The sequence below is a fragment of the Mesoplodon bidens genome, assembly GCF_964165515.1.
Source record: "Mesoplodon bidens genome assembly, chromosome: 2".
Taxonomy (NCBI): domain Eukaryota; kingdom Metazoa; phylum Chordata; class Mammalia; order Artiodactyla; family Ziphiidae; genus Mesoplodon; species Mesoplodon bidens.
Window position 1 is genome coordinate 40,907,141 of NC_138177.1, and position 19,890 is coordinate 40,927,030.

The 19,890-nt window shown below is 42.0% G+C and overlaps 1 protein-coding gene across 3 annotated transcripts in view; it reads left to right on the forward strand.

Annotated features, from left to right (window-relative positions):
* RGL1 (ral guanine nucleotide dissociation stimulator like 1) overlaps positions 1 to 19,890 on the forward strand; it is a 270,733-nt gene that overhangs the window by 211,249 nt on the left and 39,594 nt on the right. For all 3 annotated transcript variants that reach the window (XM_081223516.1, XM_081223514.1, XM_081223515.1), the window contains 2 exons: positions 13,185 to 13,369; positions 19,462 to 19,586. In XM_081223516.1, coding sequence (XP_081079642.1) covers positions 13,185 to 13,369; positions 19,462 to 19,586 — 310 coding nt within the window. The remainder of the gene's footprint in view (positions 1 to 13,184; positions 13,370 to 19,461; positions 19,587 to 19,890) is intronic.

Sequence of the window (19,890 nt, forward strand, 5' to 3'; positions counted from 1 at the left end):
TAAAGATGGGCTAAAGCATGGTATTGTGAGGTCAGGCAAGGAGCAGCAAAATGCCCATTGTTTTCCTTTGCTGCAAATCTGTGTTCTTGTGATTTCAGGTGGGGAACAGACGGAAGGAATTCAGTGACATTCTAAGAAGTAAACATCCTGTTTTAGGACAGATGCCTTCAGTTTTGCAGCCCAGGGATATGGGGGGTGGAGGTGGGGAATCACTACTGGGTTTAACTATGAAAAGGGAAATGCTCAACTATTGTTTGGTTTTTCAGTTTTTGTTGTAAAGCAAAGAACAAGGCTTACATTTGATACAGGCTCCCAAGTCCCAAGGTAACAGTGTTTCCTGTATTTCTGAATATGGATCTAATCAACCTTTCAAAGGATAAAAGAACTTAAAAGAAGGCAAAAATGTGGAAATAACAGATGAAACAGTCAAGATGAAAGATTGGTTTCTGGTGTCTTGGACCACAACTGGCTAGTGTTCTTCAATGAATTTCAAAAAGTATCTGATTGTGCTGTGACTCTCACTTGTAATTCCAGTCCCGAGTATGCCTGGTTCAGGCTTTGTGTGGTATCAGGACCTTTAAAGTTATCTGGCTAAAGTAAGAATTCCTTCAGTTGCAGGGAATTCAACTTGCAAGGATTTTAGATGTTGGAATCTTTGCCACACAGTAATTTCTGATTTTAGCACTAGACTGATGTAAATAATAAGTCATACCATGTTTGTTTCTACAATCCCTAAACTTGTCACTGTTGGGAAATCAGGGAACTCACTTCCTATGACAGAAGAAAACATCTCTGCCAACGTTCATGCTACCTGCACCCCTTTCCTCCTTCCTGCCGACACTTTTACACGAGAAAATGCTATCTATTTAGAATAATACAATCTGAACCAGGTGGGAAAAGGAAACTTTCCTTAGTGCAGATTTATTACAATCATTGAATTCAGAAGTGAAGAGAACATGAAGAAGGTATATTAACCATACAGAGCCTTGACACCGTCAATCTTCACTCTCTGAAATGTATTTGAGATTAGAATATCATATATATATATATATAAAATACATACATATATATATATATATATATATATATGTATATATATACATATATATATGTATATACATATATATATGTATATATATATATATACACACACACACACACACACACATATATACACACACACACACAGAGAACTTTATTTAAAGATGTTTAAGGTGGGCCTCCCTGGTGGCGCAGTGGTTGGGAGTCCGCCTGCCGATGCAGGGGACGCGGGTTCGTGCCCCGGTCTGGGAGGATCCCACATGCCGCGGAGCGGCTGGGCCCGTGAGCCATGGCCGCTGGGCCTGCGCGTCCGGAGCCTGTGCTCCGCAACGGGAGAGGCCACAGCAGTGAGAGGCCCACATACCGCAAAAAGAAAAAAAAAAAAAAAAAAAAAAAGATGTTTAAGGGATTCCCTGGTGGTGCAGTGGTTGAGAGTCCGCCTGCCGATGCAGGGGACACAGGTTTGTGCCCCGGTCCGGGAAGATCCCACTTGCCGCAGAGCGGCTGGGCCCGTGAGCCATGGCCGCTGAGCCTGCGCGTCCAGAGTCTGTGCTGTGCAACGGGAGAGGCCACAACCGTGAGAGGCCCGTGTACCAGAAAAAAAAAAAAAAAGTTTAAAACTGTTCAGGAATTACGCTTTTTTATTCCTTTAAAAAAATTACTATTGTAATGTTGAAATAGTTTCTGTTTTCTTTTCTTTAATTGACTCTCATCACTTCCCTTCTGGAATGCCATGTTTTGTTTTCTCAAACTCTTTACCATAACAGTGGTTTAAACCACTGAAATCATTCTGCTTTCATCTCCAAACATTCAGATGATATAAAAGTCATTCTTGTAATCTTTTCCCAGAAGTTGTAAATAGTGACACCCGGTTTTAGTCAGTGGTAAAGAGTCCTATAAATATTAGTATCCAAGATATTGGAAACCTTTGAAAGAAAAGGGAGATGAGTTAAAGGAAGCTGGCTGTAATTCTTTAATATCTGGGAAACTTTACAGTGGAAGGTATTAACAAATCTTCCCAGTGAGTTCGCAATCAGTATTCATTCCATCCAATTCAAATAACCTAAGAAGGCAATTGAAATCAATCTGAGTGATTGTAACAAAAATGGGGCAAAGAAAGAGGAGTAAAGAACAGAGCCAAAGTAAGATTTAAAACTCCAAATTTAGAAGAATTAAAGGCTATAACGTGAAAGGAATATTTTTAAAAAGTAAAACAAAAGTAGAAATGGAGATGCAATAAACCACATAAAAGAGCCAGGTATTGTCTTTAAAACATCCATACTGGACAAAGAAAAACAGAAAGTATAGTTTGTAAAAAGTCATTGAAATCTTGAATCAAAATTACGCATTTAAGGGAGGAGTGCAGGCTCTCAAGCAGAAATTCCTTTTCTAATAATGGAGGAATGAAACAACATCGATAATCGATAATCATTCAGAGAGAAGAATAAATGGCCGCCTGAGAATCTCCTAAGGTCCTCTACATGTTAGAGAAAGGTAAAGAGACATCACAACCAGACTCTGTCACTTGATCACCCTGCAGTGTCAGAGATGATGGAAATGGTGATACCACTGTCACCTCTCCGACCACCACCACTGGCTACAGTTTGGGGTGTACTTACCTTAGTGCAAGGCTTTCTGTAGGCATTTTGTACCTTCTTTTACTATCACAGACATGCTGTGAGATATTGTCCTGATTTTATAGGTGTGTAAACTGAGGCTCCGGAAAACTTACATGCTTTGACTAAGATCAAGCAGCTGGTCAGTGACAGGTCTGATATTTGATCTCGGGTCCAGTTGACTCCAGGACTTGGATTTCTCACCGTTTTGCTCTCAGGCCTGTTATTTCAAAAATAGCGTTGGGATCTCCGGTGCTCATAAGTTCCCCCTGCCCCCTCACCCCTGCCGCCATATTTGTCTATAGTACCGTAAAAGGGCTGCAGAGAGAAGTACATGAGGAACTAGGGTATAGTATCACCGTTGTGACTAGTGCTTTAGCTTGTTAGCATTCTGAGATTGTACAGTTTGGGATTATTTCCTTTAGCCTGTGTTGTCTTGCCTGGCTTTTTTAATGAAATGAACAACCCGAGGAAGGTCCCCAAACAGCTGTTAGAAATGTGGAAGTTAGGCTTGTTTCCTGGGGAAGGAGATGGGTTGGAGGATGTGAGGAAAGAAGAAGGAAGACCAGATTGGTCAGGCCCATCAATCTGAGCGCCTGCTTCCTGTTCTTGGTGCCTTGTAGCATCTGTCATCCCCAACGGAAACTCCATTCTAATGGTGAAAACTGTAGAACGCCTCAGCAATTTTTTCATTAGAGGCCTATTTATAACATAAAAACTCCCTTCTTGGACTGTGAGGAATTAGAGAATAATGAGTTACTGAGGTCCCTGAAAAATAACTTTGGTGAGCGGTGGTGTCTCTTTCTAATAATAATGGCTAGAGTTCATTGGCTGCTTCATAGGAATTGTCCCTGTGTTAAGTACTGAGTATCCTTTTAATACCCTCATAATAACTCTATGTGTCATTATTCCTGTTTTACAGATGGGGAGTCTGAGACATAGAGAGGTTAAGGAACATGTCCAAGGTCATACAGTGAATAAATGAGAGAGTGGGATTTAACCCAGGCTTTAACCTCAACACTGTGTGGTCTCTACTTCTTCCCCTGTGATAAAAATGAGACTATTTCTCTTAAGTACTTAGGTTGGACCCTCTTGTTCATCTTTTTTTCCCCCTTAGGACATTGTAAACAACAGTTTTACATTTATATAAAAATTGAGCCAATAATACAGAATTCCCATATACCTTCCTCACAGTTTCCCCTATTATTAACTTCTAACATGAATATACACATTTGTTACAATTAATGAATCAATGCATTGTTAACTAAAGTTCATAGTTTAGTCAGAGTTCCTTTTTTTTTTTTTTTTTTTTTTTTTTTTTTTACGTAATGGCCCTGTTCTGTTCCAGGATCCCATCCAGGATACTGCATTACTTTTAGTTGGGATATCTCTCTAGGTTCCTATTGGCTGTGACAGTTTTTGACTTTTCTTGTTTTTGATGACTTTGACAGTGTTGAGGAGTACTGATCAGATATATTTTAGGACACCCCTTTATTAGAATGTTTCTTGTAATTAGACTGATATTTTTCCTCATAATTAGACTGAATTTATGAGGTTTGAGAGAAATATCACAGAGATAAAATACCATTCTCATCACATATTTTTACCATGATTTACGCCTGTTGATGTTGGCCTTGATCACCTGGATGAAGTTGTTATTTTTCAGGTTTCTTCACGGCATATGTCTTTTTTCCCCCTTCCTTTCCATACTATATTGTTTGGAAGGAAGTCACTAGGCACAACCCCTTTGTTTTGCTTCCCTTCTTTTAGGGTAAAGTATCTACCTAATTTATTTGGAAAACTTCTGCATGGGAGATTTGTCTCGCCCATTTATTAATTTATTCAGTCTTTTATTTATATCAGTATGGACTCATGGAAATTTATTATTTATTTATTTATTTATTTATTATTATTTTTTTGTGTGTACGCGGGCCTCTCACTGCCGTGGCCTCTCCCATTGTGGAGCACAGGCTCTGGACACGCAGGCTCAGCGGCCATGGCTCACGGGCCTAGCCGCTCCGCAGCATGTGGGATCTTCCCAGACCGGGGCACGAACCCATGTCCCCTGCATTGGCAGGCGGACTCTCAACCACTGTGCCACCAGGGAAGCCCGGAAATTTATTAATACTGTGGGATATAATGCAGTGCTACTTTATGTATTTTATTGCTCAGATTATTCCAGCTTTGGCCATTGGGAACTCTTCTGGTTGACTCCTGTGTCACTTTCACACATCCCTATTACTGTATTTGAGCCCTTCCTTACTTTATGACACTAAAAGGCGTTCTAGACTCATCTTGTATATTTCCCATCCCAGTCTTAGAATCAGCCATTTCTTCTTCTGGTTCTTTTTTTTTTTTTTTTTAGATTTTCAGGAGACCTTAAAGTTGTTTTTTTTTTAATATTTATTTTTGGCTTGTTGGTCTTCGTTTCTATGCGAGGACTTTCTTTAGTTGCGGCAAGCGGGGGCCACTCTTCATCACGGTGTGCGGGCCTCTCACTATCGCGGCCTCTCTTGTTGTGGAGCACAGGCTCCAGACGCGCAGGCTCAGTAGTTGTGGCTCATGGGCCCAGCCGCTCCACAGCATGTGGGATCCTCCCAGACCAGGGCTCAAACCCGTGTCCCCTGCATTGGCAGGCAGATTCTCAACTACTGCGCCACCAGGGAAGCCCGACCTGGTTCTTTTTATTGGAGAATGATATTAGAAACCAACATCTGGGTGCTAGGTGTGCTCATCCCTAGTGGGGTGTCATTTCTTCTGGCCCTCTCAGCTGACATGGCTAGGAAATATATGTGTAAATGCATATACCTATAAATATTTCTATGTATAACCATCTATATATTATATTAAATATGAATTCTTACTGATGCCTTCAACTCTAATCCTTACCACATAGACCATTCTGGCTTCCTCCCGTTGCTTATTTGTGAGTATCCTCTCCAACAGTGAGAAAACCAGCTTCTACCCTCTGCCTTCCATTTACTTAATTGTTCTGTTTCAGTATATATGTATGGCAGTATCAGAATCGTTAACTCGTACCCCCGAGGGAAACAACTTTCTCAACCAGAGTCCAGTGTTTATGTGTAGTTCCTTTTGCCTTTAGTCCTTAATCTTATAGATTGTAATTCTTCTTTTTTAAAATAATGAAAATAGCTAATGTTTTTGAGCACTCACTATGTCTTAGGGACTATTCTAAATACTTCAGATATATTATCTCTTTTAGGCCTCACAGGAATTCTGTGAGGAGGGATCTATTACTGTATCCATTTTACAGATGAGGAAGCAGAGGCATAAAGAGGTTGGGTTTGTCTAACTAATCAGAGAGTCAGTCTGACTCCAGAGAATGTGTGTAACCACATTGGCTATACTGTTCATGAAAAATAGGCATTTAGGAGACCTCTTAGTTTTGTTCCTTTTCTAATGGAGTGCAGTCACTGACATACTGAGTAAGGTTTGGTAATATAGGATTAAGTCTCTGCACAACAATTCTCTTCAATTTCTGTAAATTTACATTCAGTTGCCAGGGTCTGCACATGTAGTTTGGGAATGAAAGACAGGTGTGTAAACACTTGATTCTGAGTTATTGGATTTGAGCTCATCTCCTCCTACTCTTGACCCTTTCCCACCCATATTTACTCTTTATACTGTGTGTCCTTCCTATCCCAATCTTTTTCTTCCTCCTTCTTGCCTTGGAGGTTTTTCTCTTCTTTAACTGCCCATGGCCCCTCACTGGCTTTTCTGCCCTATATTGCCTTCTGGTGCTTAGTCCCTACTCTGGCTTTGTTTACATTTATTTCCCTGGGTCTCCCTTAATTCCTCTTTTACTTTCCCTCCCAGCGTTCTAACCTCTACTCACCACCAGTACCAAAATGTATAATGGAAAATGTACAAGAAAGCATGGCAAGATTACCTTGACAAGTCTAGGTAATGTTTCCATCCTTTACATGCTTTTACAGGCAAAAAAAGGAAAAAAAAAATCTCTGCACCTCCCTTTGTTCTTTCTCATCAGGAAAACCATCTAGCCAGGGGTCTTAGAGGCAGACTGTAACTGGCAGCCTTCCCAGAAACAGCAGAAAATCATTCTGTGACTAGGAGAACAAGGTGGAGGGTCTAGCTCAGAGCCAGTGTCAAGGTTACTTTGCTTTCTTTCCCTGAAGGGCAAAGTGCATTGGCTCCCACCCAGAGGGCCTGGCAGTGTCCTGTGCTACACTGCTTCAAAGGCCACCCTCTACATAGATCTTTTTACCTTTTCATTATCTATATTAGGGAAAGATCCAATTCTTGGAGAGTATCCTAAAATAGAAAAATGTTTTGCTGCTTTTAAAAAATGTTTCCATGTCTAATCTTCTGCTGATGAGTAAGTAATGATAAATTATTACCTCAAATAGATTTCTGGGGAGAGAAAGCTCTAAATGGACAGAGTTATTCTTTTTGTCATAATAATCCTATTTCTTGGCTTGGAAGTTATACATCATGGGAGCGATGACCTCATACCTAGAAGGTTTTTTTTTTTTATTAAACCTTTTACCAATTCTAGAGTATCTTACTACCTATGTGATTTTAACATGATTTAATGCATTTATCTTAAAATCCCTGTATGTATTAAAAACCCGTGGTTTGAGCATAATAGCCTAATGCTCACCTCGGTCAGCCCTCTTACTCTGCATTGCATGCCTGAAGGTCCCTGAGAGTGATTAGAAGTTTTGTACTATTTCCTTATACCTCTCAGCTAAGACATCTGTCTGATGTCTTCCAACCAGGTATTCTTAAGTGTGATTTCTGTTTGGCTAAGAAATCAAATGAGCATAGCAAATCTCATCATGCTCCATTTCTCCCCTCTTTTCCTATTCTTTTTTTTTTTTTTTTTTTTTTTTTGCGGTATGCGGGCCTCTCACTGTTGTGGCCTCTCCCATTGCGGAGCACAGGCTCCAGATGCGCAGGCTCAGCAGCCATGGCCCACGGGCCTAGCCGCTCCGCGGCACGTGGGATCTTCCTGGACCGGGGCACGAACCCGTGTCCCCTGCATCGGCAGGCGGACTCTCAACCACTGCACCACCAGGGAAGCCCCTCTTTTCCTGTTCTTTAAACAGGTCTTCCTTATGTCTCTTAAAAGTGTTTTGCTTCCTCTCACCTCAGGACCTTTGCTTATGCTGTTACCCCAGAGTCTTCACCCTGCTAATTCTCCCTTATCCTTAAGATCTCAGCTTTAACATCATTTCCTCAGGGAAGCACTCCATGGAGCCCTGACCAGGTTTACTCTCTCTGAAGGTAAATACCCTAGACTCCCCTACTGTGACATTCATCACATAAATAGTTTTTGTGAATATGGAAAATAAAGGGTACTCAATAAATATTAGTTGGATTAGTGAATTCATTTTCCCCCGGCGTCTGTTCTATTACAAGTAAAAGTCTTAGAAACCACATCTGGGTCTGGACACGACTTCCTTCCTTCACATACTACAAGAATTTGTACCTTGCCAAGGATGCCTGAGGTAGAGAAAGCAATCCTGGTTGTCTGCTGTGCCATCAGATTTGGGCCTCGCCCCTGCTCCCCCCACCCCCCATCCAGTCATTCTTAATCAGACACACACGTTCCCTTGGGAGTGAGGAGTGCTGGCTTTTCTCCTTACTGAGTTTAGATTGTGTCACAATCTTAACCTTTCCATTTGGCTTCAGAAATTACTTCTTCAGTCTTCACAAGTTTTTTTTTTTAAATTTATTTATTATTTATTTTTGGCTGTGTTAGATCTTTGTTGCTGTGCGTGGGCTTTCTCTAGTTGCAGCGAGTGGGAGCTACTCTTTGTTGTGGTGCGCAAGCTTCTCATTGTGGTGGCTTCTCTTGTTGCAGAGCATGGGCTCTAGGCACGTGGGCTTCACTAGTTGTGCCTCACGGGCTCTAGGGCACAGGCTCAGTAGTTGTGGTGCACGGGCTTAGTTGCTCCGCAGCATGTGGGATCTTCCCAGACCAGGGCTCGAACCCGTGTCTCCTGCATTGGCAGGTGAGTTCTTAACCACTGCGCCACCAGGGAAGTCCCTGTATTACACTTTGATGTTCCTGAATTTGTCTGTCCTGAGGGGGGCTGACTCAGGGGTGTGTGTGTGAGTGTGTGTGGCATGTGTGTGAGTGGTGTGTGTGTGGTGTGTGTGAGCGTGTGTGGTGTGTGTGGTGTGTGTGAGTTTGTGTGTGCGTGGTGTGAATGTGTGGTGTGTGTGTGCGAGTGTGTGTGTGTGGTGTGTGTGTGAGTGTGTGGTGTGTGTGTGTGTGAGTGTGTGGTGTGTCTGTGGGGGGGGTGGTATATGTTCACAGTGTTTGCCTCCCTCCAGCAGGCCTGGAGCCACAAGTGTTGCAGGAGCTGGTTTGTATTCTGTATCACTCTATTTCACGTGGCAGGTTCCTTGAGTTCTTTCCATGAGTGCTGATTGATTTTCACTGAGCCATACCTTTTTTAATCCCTTCCTTTTGTGACTTACGGCAAGTAGTCTTAAGACTGCTAACAGTTATGTTTCTCTCCAGATATCTCAATATCCTTATTGACATTATGTCATTTGAAATTCAACTGATCACTGCCAGGTAGATGAAGACAGGTATTATTATGTCTCTTCTCCAGATAAGGGTCGGTGGAGCTAAGTGACCAGTCCCACTCCCGTCGTTCAGGTGGCACAGTGAGGATGGGAACTAGGTTTTCCTCTGGAACCTTATTTCTTGCTCTGTGCATAGAGCCAAGTAGCTTCTCTAGCTTAACAGTCACACCTTTCCTGTACGTTTGTGACTTTTAACGAGGGCTTCCCTTCGTTATTAAGGTTCTTTACACCTTCCAACTAACCCGTTCTGGTTAGGATGTACCTTAGATCTTAGGAGTGGAGCCAGGAAAGGTAAGATGGAAAAGTCACTGGCCAGTAATCCTGTTGTCTCTGTCGTGATTTTGTGATGTTGCTTTCCCTTTTGAAATTTCAAACGTTTCACATTTTATCTGCTTCTTAGCCTATCAAGAACAGAAAGTTTCTTCCCAGGACTGGCAAACATAAAGCTGCTCTGAGCTTTGGGCACACGTCCAGGCCTTTCCAGAAAGCCTGCCTCCCTGGGATGCTGATAAAACTCTGCTAATAAGAGGGCAGGGGTCTGCCTCGTGTTGTATCGTGCTGTCTTTATATGTCTCTTCCTTCTCCTCTTTATTCTTCCTCCTCTGCCTTCATTTCTCTTTTGTCTGAAAATGCTTTTTAATTCAGTGTCTGGGTTTGTAGTGACTTTTCAAAGCCTTCTTGCGCTAAGCTGTGGGAAGGGCACTGTCACAAAGAGTAAAATGAGTAGATTAGCAACGCTAGTAGAAAATATCAGTCTGAGGAGGACAAAATGTGCACCTAAAGGTGAGTCCAATATGGATTAAGGTCCCCCTTCAGAGTTCCCCTGGGCCTTCCAAGGCTGCACCTTTCCATGGAAGGAAGTCCTATACAACGTGCCCCATAGAAATATACAAGTACACGAGATGTAAACAAGGATATTCGTTTTGTAGTTGTACGTGTGAGAACCTAACAATAACTTAACTACCTGTGCACTACTAGAATACCTATATTAATTATGGTGTGTGCATGCAATGGATACTATGTGACCCTGAGAAACAGTGAGAGCTAGAGGTCCTGGTGTGGATGGAGAGGTATCTATGACATACTATTCATGGAGGAAAAAATCCATGGTTTATACATATTACATCTATTTAAATATATAAACATATCCATAGAAAAGTCTAGAAGGATATACTCCAAACTGTTCACACAAGGTCATGGTAATAAGATGAGAATGAAGGGGCGTAGATATTTTGTTGTTTTAATTTATAGATATTTGCATATTTGTAATATTTACTTTTTTCAATAAATTGTTGTATAATTTTAAAACTAACAATTATGGGGGGGTAAATGAGTAAATGACATATTGATATCTTTTAACATCTGTCTTTTACTATAATTTTGGATTTCTCCCTGGGTTTTTTTTAGGTTATGAACTTTTGAGGTGTTATCAGGGTCATTGAGTTGCTGGTCTCGTTGGTTGGATGCCCTTTTAGATTTTTAATTTAGTGATGTGAATTATCATCCCTTCATATCTGTCCTTTAATCACTGTCATCGAAAGAGTATTCCCTCATTGAAATATTAAAAAATATTAAGTGAGTGATAGTACTAATTAAATTAAATCACCAAGCTTCTTTTGAGAAGTGCAAAACCGTTCTGTAAGAGTCACCGTAATGTACGCAAAAATGTCAGGTTTTCCTGAGTTTTATGCTATCACCCCACCTATGTGCCTACCCCAGTTCTGGACTCAATGCTCATCAGCAAAGAAGGGAAATTATTCACAGAAAAAGTCATCTTCCTTATAAAAATGAAATATTAGGATGCCGTCTCATCATTATCTTCTTCAATTCATGATATTTGGTTTTGGTGAAGAAAGGGGAAATAATGAGTGCCGTGTGTGGGCTCTCAAAATAATTGAAGTCCATCATTTCAGGGGGAGTTAGGGCTTCACCATATGAATTTGGGGGGCCATAAACATTCATACATAACAGATGATGTGACAAGTGACCCGAATAGTGAAGGTTCACTTACTAGAAGTTCATTAATTTCATTTTGCTCATTCTTTCAATTAATCCCAGAGCCCAGATTAATTTCTTCTAGCTTTCTGTGAGGCAATGAAAGTTTTGTTTCTCTCTTTTTTTTAATCTGCACTGAAGATTTAGAAAATACTGAATTATTTCTATGGTTTTAAATGCCAACCTTAATTAATGGTTTTATGTCATCTATTTCTGCTGTAGCTATGTGAATATTATCGTTCCAAATATCTTCATGTCCACATTGGTGAAACAGTGATCTCCACAGCAGTGAAAACAGTTAATTTCTTTCCCTTCTGTGTTTGTACGTCACTTCCAAAAGTTCAGCATTAGATTGGCTTTAGTTGCATTTCTGCCTTGATCACAGTCTAGCTCTCTGCTGTGAACTTGAGACCTGTGAAGTTTAGACACACCTATGAAAGTCCAGGCAGCGGTTTCATATATATGGATCATAATATCTTTTTGTTTCTTTACAGTTCGTTAACTAAGCGAACAGTTTGTTTGAAGTCTAATCAGATGGTAATTTAAAAATCTGCTAGACATTTTTTTTCAGCTGAAAAATTTTAATTAGGTCTTTCGCTAAAACAAAGTGTCCCAGGGCTTCCCTGGTGGCGCAGTGGTTGAGAGTCCACCTGCCGATGCAGGGGACACGGGTTCGTGCCCTGATCCGGGCGGATCCCACATGCCGCGGAGTGGCTGGGCCCGTGAGCCTGCGCGTCCGGAGCCTGTGCTCCGCAACGGGGGAGGCCACAGCAGTGAGAGGCCCGCGTACCACAAAAAAACAAACAAACAAAAAAAAACCCCGAAAAAAACCAAAAACAAAAAAATACAAAGTGTCCCAGCTTTGTCAATAAAACATGCTTTGATTAATTTATAGTCCCTGTCATCTTCTCTGGCCGTCATCAATGGATGCACCTTGTTCCTGGGGCTGGCTGGTCATTAGTGAGGCAACGTACCATGTGCATGGGACACAGCCCAGCACGTGCCCGACTCAGGAGTGGCTGTAAAGCCTTCTTTGAATATGAAGCGTAGGACAATAGCTCTCAAAAGTTGTCCTTTTTGTCAGCTGTTTGTCTTTTCCATTGAGTGAGGGGCTGCACCTACCTTAAAGAGAACAAGCTTGTGTTATTAGTAACATGAAAGCAGGGAACTGTGCCCCCATGATGACTGTCTCTTTTTGTGCCCTGGTCCTTGTTTCACCCAAGGTGGACTCAGCTGAGCCATCAGAAGAAGTCGCCCTCTCAACGAATGGCTTTGCTTATCAAGTTTTTCTCCTTTACTTTTAAAAACCTAACTTTCTACTGATACTGTTTCTTCCACTTGAAACACATTGTCCTCTGATAATTTGAAAAGCGAAAGGATAATTTTGTGAGGACATTTTTGGTGCTATGCTGAAACCCTGGTGATCTTTGTAAAATTAAATTTACACCTTATCTTTCCTAAACCTAGGCCCTTCCATCCGTCAAAGTTCTGGCCTACTGTCTGTTATTTCCTAAAGTGTTATGACGGTAGATTCTGTGGTCTCTGACTTGAGTGAATCCAGAATTGGAAACACATAATCTTGTTGTATACAGGTTACTTTGAAGTTGCTTCAGGACTCACTAAATCTTCTCTTCCGTGTCTTTTTTTGCCCTGTGTGGGTTTTTCCAACGTTTATGGTCCTGTTTTTTTTTGTTTTTTTTTTTATTTTTTAACTTACCAGTCTTTCCCCAGCTCCCCAACCACCACTTCAAATAATAAAAGGTACTCAGACTGTTTTCAGATGCTTTAAATTAACTTCACTGACATTGCCGGGAACTTCTAGGTGAACTATCCATTGATCACTTGCACAAGTTTTCCTGAGGCATGGCTGGGACAGGCTCTGGTGTCCAGGGCTGGTTTTGAGTCTCCAGAGCCAGTTGAGTGCAGTGACTTTCTGTTTCTCTTTCTCAGTGCAATCGCCTCCATCCTGAGGGCCTGGCTTGACCAGTGTGCAGAGGACTTCCGAGAGCCCCCTCACTTCCCTTGCTTACAGAAACTGCTGGATTATCTCAAGCAGATGATGCCAGGCTCTGACCCAGAGAGAAGAGCACAGAATCTTCTTGAGCAGTTTCACAAGCAAGAAGTAGAAACTGACAGTGAGTACTTACTTGTTTGATTCCAGGGAAGAAGCTAGATTCTGATCCTGCAAACCTCCACAATGAGGAAATGTTCTCCCTGTACTTGTGGAATAGGAGGCCTTGGTTTCCCTCAGGACAGGCTGCTGGGGGATTGGGGGCTGTGGTAAAATTCTCAAGGTTATTGAAGTACTAATTACAGAACCTATAGCATTTTAGAGCAGAGTCGGGGATATTCAAGATCACCTAGTCCAACTCCCTCATTTTATACGTGAGGAAACAGTGGCTCACAGGTGAAGTGATTTCTTGGGGTTTCCTTCAATACCATAAAGAGGACGATCTCCCTGATGGTCTTTTACCTTTCCTTGTCATCACACACCATGCTGAACTTGAATTTGCTCTTCATTATCTGCCTAATTGGTTCCTCCTTCTAGCAAATGAAAATGCATCACAAACCACCACCCCCATTCAGCAGGCGAGGAATTAAATCCAGTTCTGCTCCTGCCCTCACAAAAGCTTGAAAAGCTTGAAAAGCTCAGAAAAGATGTTTCTCCTTCAGCCGGAAAGCATCCCTGTAATCTATCCCCTACTGGGGCGGATTACCATCATTTCGCATCTCTGATGGCCTCATCCAAAGGAAGTTTCTGTGGCTGTTTTTTCCTATCTGAGGAACTGACTGCCTATTTTCAAGGACAGAGGAAGGGCCACCACTGCAGGTCACGGGCGGCTTGGAACCATCAGGCTTTGAAGAAAGTCAGGAAGAGGCTAGGGCGGTCTTTCAGTGTGACGTTTTATCCCCTCACTGGCTGCTGGGGGATGGTTGCCATGGCAGCTGACCCACTTGGAGCTTCTGACAGGCACTTCCCTGAAGTGACGCCTGATTTCCTCAGTGAGGGAAAGGAAATGGTTCCTCAACACCGATAAGGGAAGCTGCATCAGCGCCAAAGAAAATAACCTTAAATTCCAAACAGGACCTGTTGAATTTTTTATGTATGGGGGACCAGAGAGGGGAAAATGCAATTACATCATTAAAAGCTGACTGCCAAGTCCTCGGTATCTCAGATGACTTCATTTGCCGGGAATGTTTGAATACCAGGGGCACTCCTCCAGCTGCCGGACCTCAACTCCCTTCAGGGCCTCCCCTCCTGTCTTCGTGCTGGAGTGGATACACCATTAGAGCCCAGCTGTCCCCACGGGAGCTGCCTCTGGCTTCCGGCCTAATTGGGGAACTGGTGGGACCAGTGGTTCATTGTTTCCAACCGGGACTGGAAGGCCAGCTCATTTGGCAGGCTGAGGCAGGGGAGAACGAGATGGCCTGACTTTGGTAAAGCTTTTAGGCAATCCCAGAAATGAATTTTTTCTGTGTTTGGAAATTTTTAATCAAGAACTCTCTAAACTCTCTGTTTATTAAGTACAGGAATCATTACCGAAAAAGAGTTTTAGGAGCTTGGTTCCCATATGCTTATTTTACCCAGTTTCATGCTGGCAAAAGTAAACAAGCTCTCCTACATGTTTTCCAAAAGTGAAATCTTGCTTCAGGTTTTTACCTACTTACCACTGGAAGAGAATCAAAAGCAGAAACAGTGAAAGCATGGACTAGACCCCAGAGAGAAAGGACCATGTAATCTTCAGATACGGCAGCGTTGATCCAAGGCACATATCAGGCTGCTATGGAGTGTTGGGTGAATGAGATCAAGGCTTAGCATATATACTCCTTGGCTGAAGTTGGCCAGCCTCTGCATTGCAGAGCAACTGGGACAGATTTATGCACAGTGATTAGCAAGAGAGTTGAGAGGCCCTTTCTGAACCTTTGGGATTTCAAATATCTTATTCCTCCACCCAGTGAGAGAGGACCAGAATTGTGTGGAGGAAAAGTGGTGAAATCATGGGGTTTTAGCTTTCTTTAGCTCATGCTGGTTTGTGTCTCAGACTCCAGAGGCAGGCAGAGATCCCCTCCTTCCTTACCTGGTTGTAACCAACCCCGTTCACATCAGTACCTTCAACTCCAGGCGGCCAGTCTTAAATCACATACCTGTCACCAAAGTTGGCAGATACCCACGTGGTGCTCTGACAGGGGAGGTGATGTAGGGTCCACTCAGTGCCCCTTTTCCCCTCGGAAACTAAGAAAAGGCCACCCCAACTTGATCCAAGATGCCTAAAAGTCTTTTATTCTGCAAAGGCTTACAATGTAAACATTCTGGGGGAGTAGTAACACCCTGATTTAAATGTCTGCTAAGATATAACTGAATGCAGCTAGATTTTTGTTCTTGAGAATGGATTTGACAGGCAGAAGAGCAAGCAGTGTGAAGGGGGATGAGGTTGGGGAACAACCCAGGAATTGGGGAAGGTTTCCCCGGAAGAGAGGCTAGGGACCCAAGGTAAACGTCTTCCAGGTCCACAGTCTTTCACAATGGAGACTGGAGGTCCTGTTTCATGTGCTGAGCACTTATGCTTTTGATTTGGAGTCCTAGGTAGAAAAACTTTATTTTTTCCTACTTCTTCAGTCTGTATCCGATTAATTTGCTAATCGATGATCTTATCTCTAATAAGGCTCAGGTGAATTTAGCTTAAGGCTATTCTACTGCTTCATGCATACTTTTTTTTTCTTATTAGTCATCCATTTTATGCACATCAGTGTATACATGTCAATCCCAATCTCCCAATTCATCACACACACACCCCACCTCCCCCCGCCGCTTTCCCCCCTTGGTGTCCATACATTTGTTCTCTACATCTGTGTCTCAATTTCTGCCCTGCAAACCGGTTCACCTGTACCATTTTTCTAGGTTCCACATACATGTGTTAATATACGATATTTGTTTTTCTCTTTGTGACTTTCTTCACTATGTATGACAGTCTCTAGATCCATCCACGTCTCTACAAATGACCCAATTTCGTTCCTTTTTATGGCTGAGTAATATTCCATTGTATATATGTACCACATCTTCTTTATCCATTCGTCTGTCGCTGGGCATTTAGGTTGCTTCCAAGACCTGGCTATTGTAAATAGTGCTACAATGAACATTGGGGTGCACGTGTCATTTTGAATTATGGTTTTCTCTGGGTATATGCCCAGTAGTGGGATTGCTGGGTCATACGGTAATTCTATTTTTGGTTTTTTAAGGAACCTCCATACTGTTCTCCATAGTGGCTGTATCCATTTACATTCCCACCAACAGTGCAGGAGGGTTCCCTTTTCTCCACACTCTCTCCAGCATTTGTTCTTGCAGATTTTCTGATGAGGCCCATTCTAACCAGTGTGAGGTGATACCTCATTGTAGTTCTGATTTGCATTCCTCTAATAATTAGTGATGTTGAGCAGCTTTTCAGTGCCTCTTGGCCATCTGTATGTCTTCTTTGGAGAAATGTCTATTTAGGTCTTCTGCCCTTTTTTTTTTTTTTTTCGGTACGCGGGCCTCTCACTGTTGTGGCCTCTCCCGTTGTGGAGCACAGGCTCCGGACGCGCAGGCTCAGCAGCCATGGCTCACGGGCCCAGCCACTCCGCGGCCTGGGGATCTTCCTGGACCAGGGCACGAACCCGTGTCCCCTGCATCGGCAGGTGGACTCCCAACCACTGAGCCACCAGGGAAGCCCCTGCCCATTTTTTGATTGGGTTGTTTGTTTCTTTAATATTGAGCTGCATGAGCTGTTTATGTATTTTGGAGATTAATCCTTTGTCCATTTATTCGTTTGCAAATTCTGAGGGTTGTCTTTTCGTCTTGTTTACAGTTTCCTTTGCTGTGCAAAAGCTTTTAAGTTTCATTAGGTCCCATTTGCTTATTTTTGTTATTTCCATTACTCTAGGAGGTGGATCAAAAAAGATCTTGCTGTGATTTATGTCAAAGAGTATTCTTCCTATGTTTTCCTCTAAGAGGTTTATAGTGTCTGGTCTTACATTTAGGTCTCTAATCCATTTTGAGTTTATTTTTGTGTATTGTGTTAGGCAGTGTTCTAATTTCATTCTTTTACATGTAGCTGTCCAGTTTTCCCAGCACCACTTATTGAAGAGGCTGTCTTTTCTCCATTGTATGTCCTTGCCTCCTTTGTCATAGATTAGTTGACCATATGTGCGTGGGGTTATCTCTGGGCTTTCTATCTTGTTCCATTGATCTATATTTCTGTTTTTCTGCTAGTACCATATTGTCTTGATTACTGTAGCTTTGTAGTATAGTCTGAAGTCAGGGAGTCTGATTCCTCCAGCCCCATTTTGTTCCCTCAAGACTGCTTTGCCTATTCATGGTCTTTTGTGTCTCCATACAAATTTTAAGAGTTTTTGTTCTAGTTCTGTAAAAAATGCCATTGGTAGTTTGATAGGGATTGCATTGAGTCTGTAGATGGCTTTGGGTAGTATAGTCATTTTTACAATATTGTTTCTTCTAATCCAAGAACATGGTATATCTCTCCATCTGTTGGTATCATCTTTAATTTCTTTCATCAGTGTCTTATAGTTTTCTGCATACAGGTCTTTTGTCTCCATAGGTAGGTTTATTCCTAGGTATTTTATTCTTTTTGTTGCAGTGGTAAATGGGAGTGTTTCCTTAATTTCTCTTTCAGATTTTTCAGCATTAGTGTATAGGAATGCAAGAGATTTCTGTGCATTAGTTTGTATCCTGCTACTTTACCAAATTCATTGATTAGCTATTTAGGCATCTTTAGGCTTCTCTATGTATAGTATCGTGTCATCTGCAAACAGTGGCAGTTTTACTTCTTCTTTTCCAATTTGTATTCCTTTTATTTCTTTTTCTTCTCTGATTGCCATGACTAGGACTTCCAAAACTATGTTGAATAATAGTGGTGAGAGTGGACATCCTTGCCTTGTTCCTGATCTTAAAGGAAATGCTTTCAGTTTTTCACCATTGAGAATGATGTTGACTGTGGGTTTGTCATATATGACCTTTATTATGTTGAGGTAGGTTCCCTCTATGCCCACTTTCTGGAGAGTTTTTATCATAAATGGGTGTTGAATTTTGTCAGAAGCTTTTTCTGCATCTATTGAGATGATCATATGGTTTTTATTCTTCAATTTGTTAATATGGTGTATCACATTGATTGATTTGCGTATACTGAAGAATCCTTGCATCCCTGGGATAAATCCCACTTGATCATGATGTATGATCCTTTTAATGGGTTGTTGGATTCTGTTTGCTACTATTTTGTTGAGGATTTTTGCATCTGTATTCATCAGTGATATTGGTCTCTAATTTTCTTTTTTTGTAGTATCTTTGTCTGGTGTGGGTATCAGGGTGATGGTGTCCTTATAGAATGAGTTTAGGAGTGTTCCTTCCTCTGCAATGTTTTGGAAGAGTTTGAGAAGGATGGGTGTTAGCTCTTCTCTAAATGTTTGATAGAATTCACCTGTGATGCCATCTGGTCCTGGACTTCTGTTTGTTGGAAGATTTTTAATCACAGTTTCAATTTCATTACTTGTGATTGGTCTGTTTATATTTTCTGTTTCTTCCTGGTTCAGTCTTGGAAGGTTATACCTTTCTAAAAATTTGTCCATTTCTTCCAGGTTGTCCATTTTATTGGCATAGAGTTGCTCGTAGTAGTCTCATGCATACTTAATTTTAGGTGAAAGTTGAAAGCTAATCCTAACATTTTGAGGATTCTAAGGACTTGAGAATTCTGAGGACTTCATCAGCATTTCTGACACCAGAATGGCCTGGCCTGCCTTCATGCCCATTCCTTCCAGGCTTCTGATTATAAATGGCCCAGTAATTAAGAACTGAATAGTTGGGGTTTAGGAAGTAGTTGGATTAGTGCTTGAGCTGATCAGAGGGTTTGAGGGAGCCCCCAAATGAGGGTGACCCCCTGAATGTAGCCCAGCTTTGTTTCTCTAGACTTTGCCTAACCTGGCTCTGTCCTTGGCCGAGGAACCAGTGGTTTGTCTAGGTGACAACATGAGGCCTCTGAGCTTAATAACGCATCTAGGAACAAGCAGAGACTGGAAAAACCTCCATTTCACTCAGGTTTATTGTCCTTGCTGTTCTCTCCCTGTGGGTTTTCTAAAGGAGCAGCTCTTTTCTTCCTAAATTAAAAAAGTCCTGTTGGACTCTGTAAACAAGGTTGTATACAGCAGCACCAAATTACTAATTTTTTTCCACCGTTAACAGATGGGTTTCCCAACACCATCTCCTTCAGCCTGGAAGAGGAAGAGGAACTGGAGGGCGGCGGGTCTGCAGAGTTCACGTGCTTCTCAGAAGATCTCGTGGCCGAGCAGCTGACCTACATGGATGCAGTATGTCTTCTCTTTGTGCCTCTGATGTGCTTCTACTTAGAATGTGGGGAGTGACAGTACTGGTGGCCCCGGGTCACGTGATTTAAGTCTTTCCAAATCCCCGAGAGAGGCTTTGCCTGTAAATGCAGAGTGAAGATGTGATTTGAATCCATCCTCTGAATAATTCAGGCCTAAGCTCTTCTTACAATTCTGGGAGAAGGTGCTTTTTACTTGGCACTCAATACCCAAAGGGAAATAAGAATTCTAATTCTAGGGAAACAAAAATCTATCCTGTTCCATGGGTATTTCTCTCCCTTTAGACTCA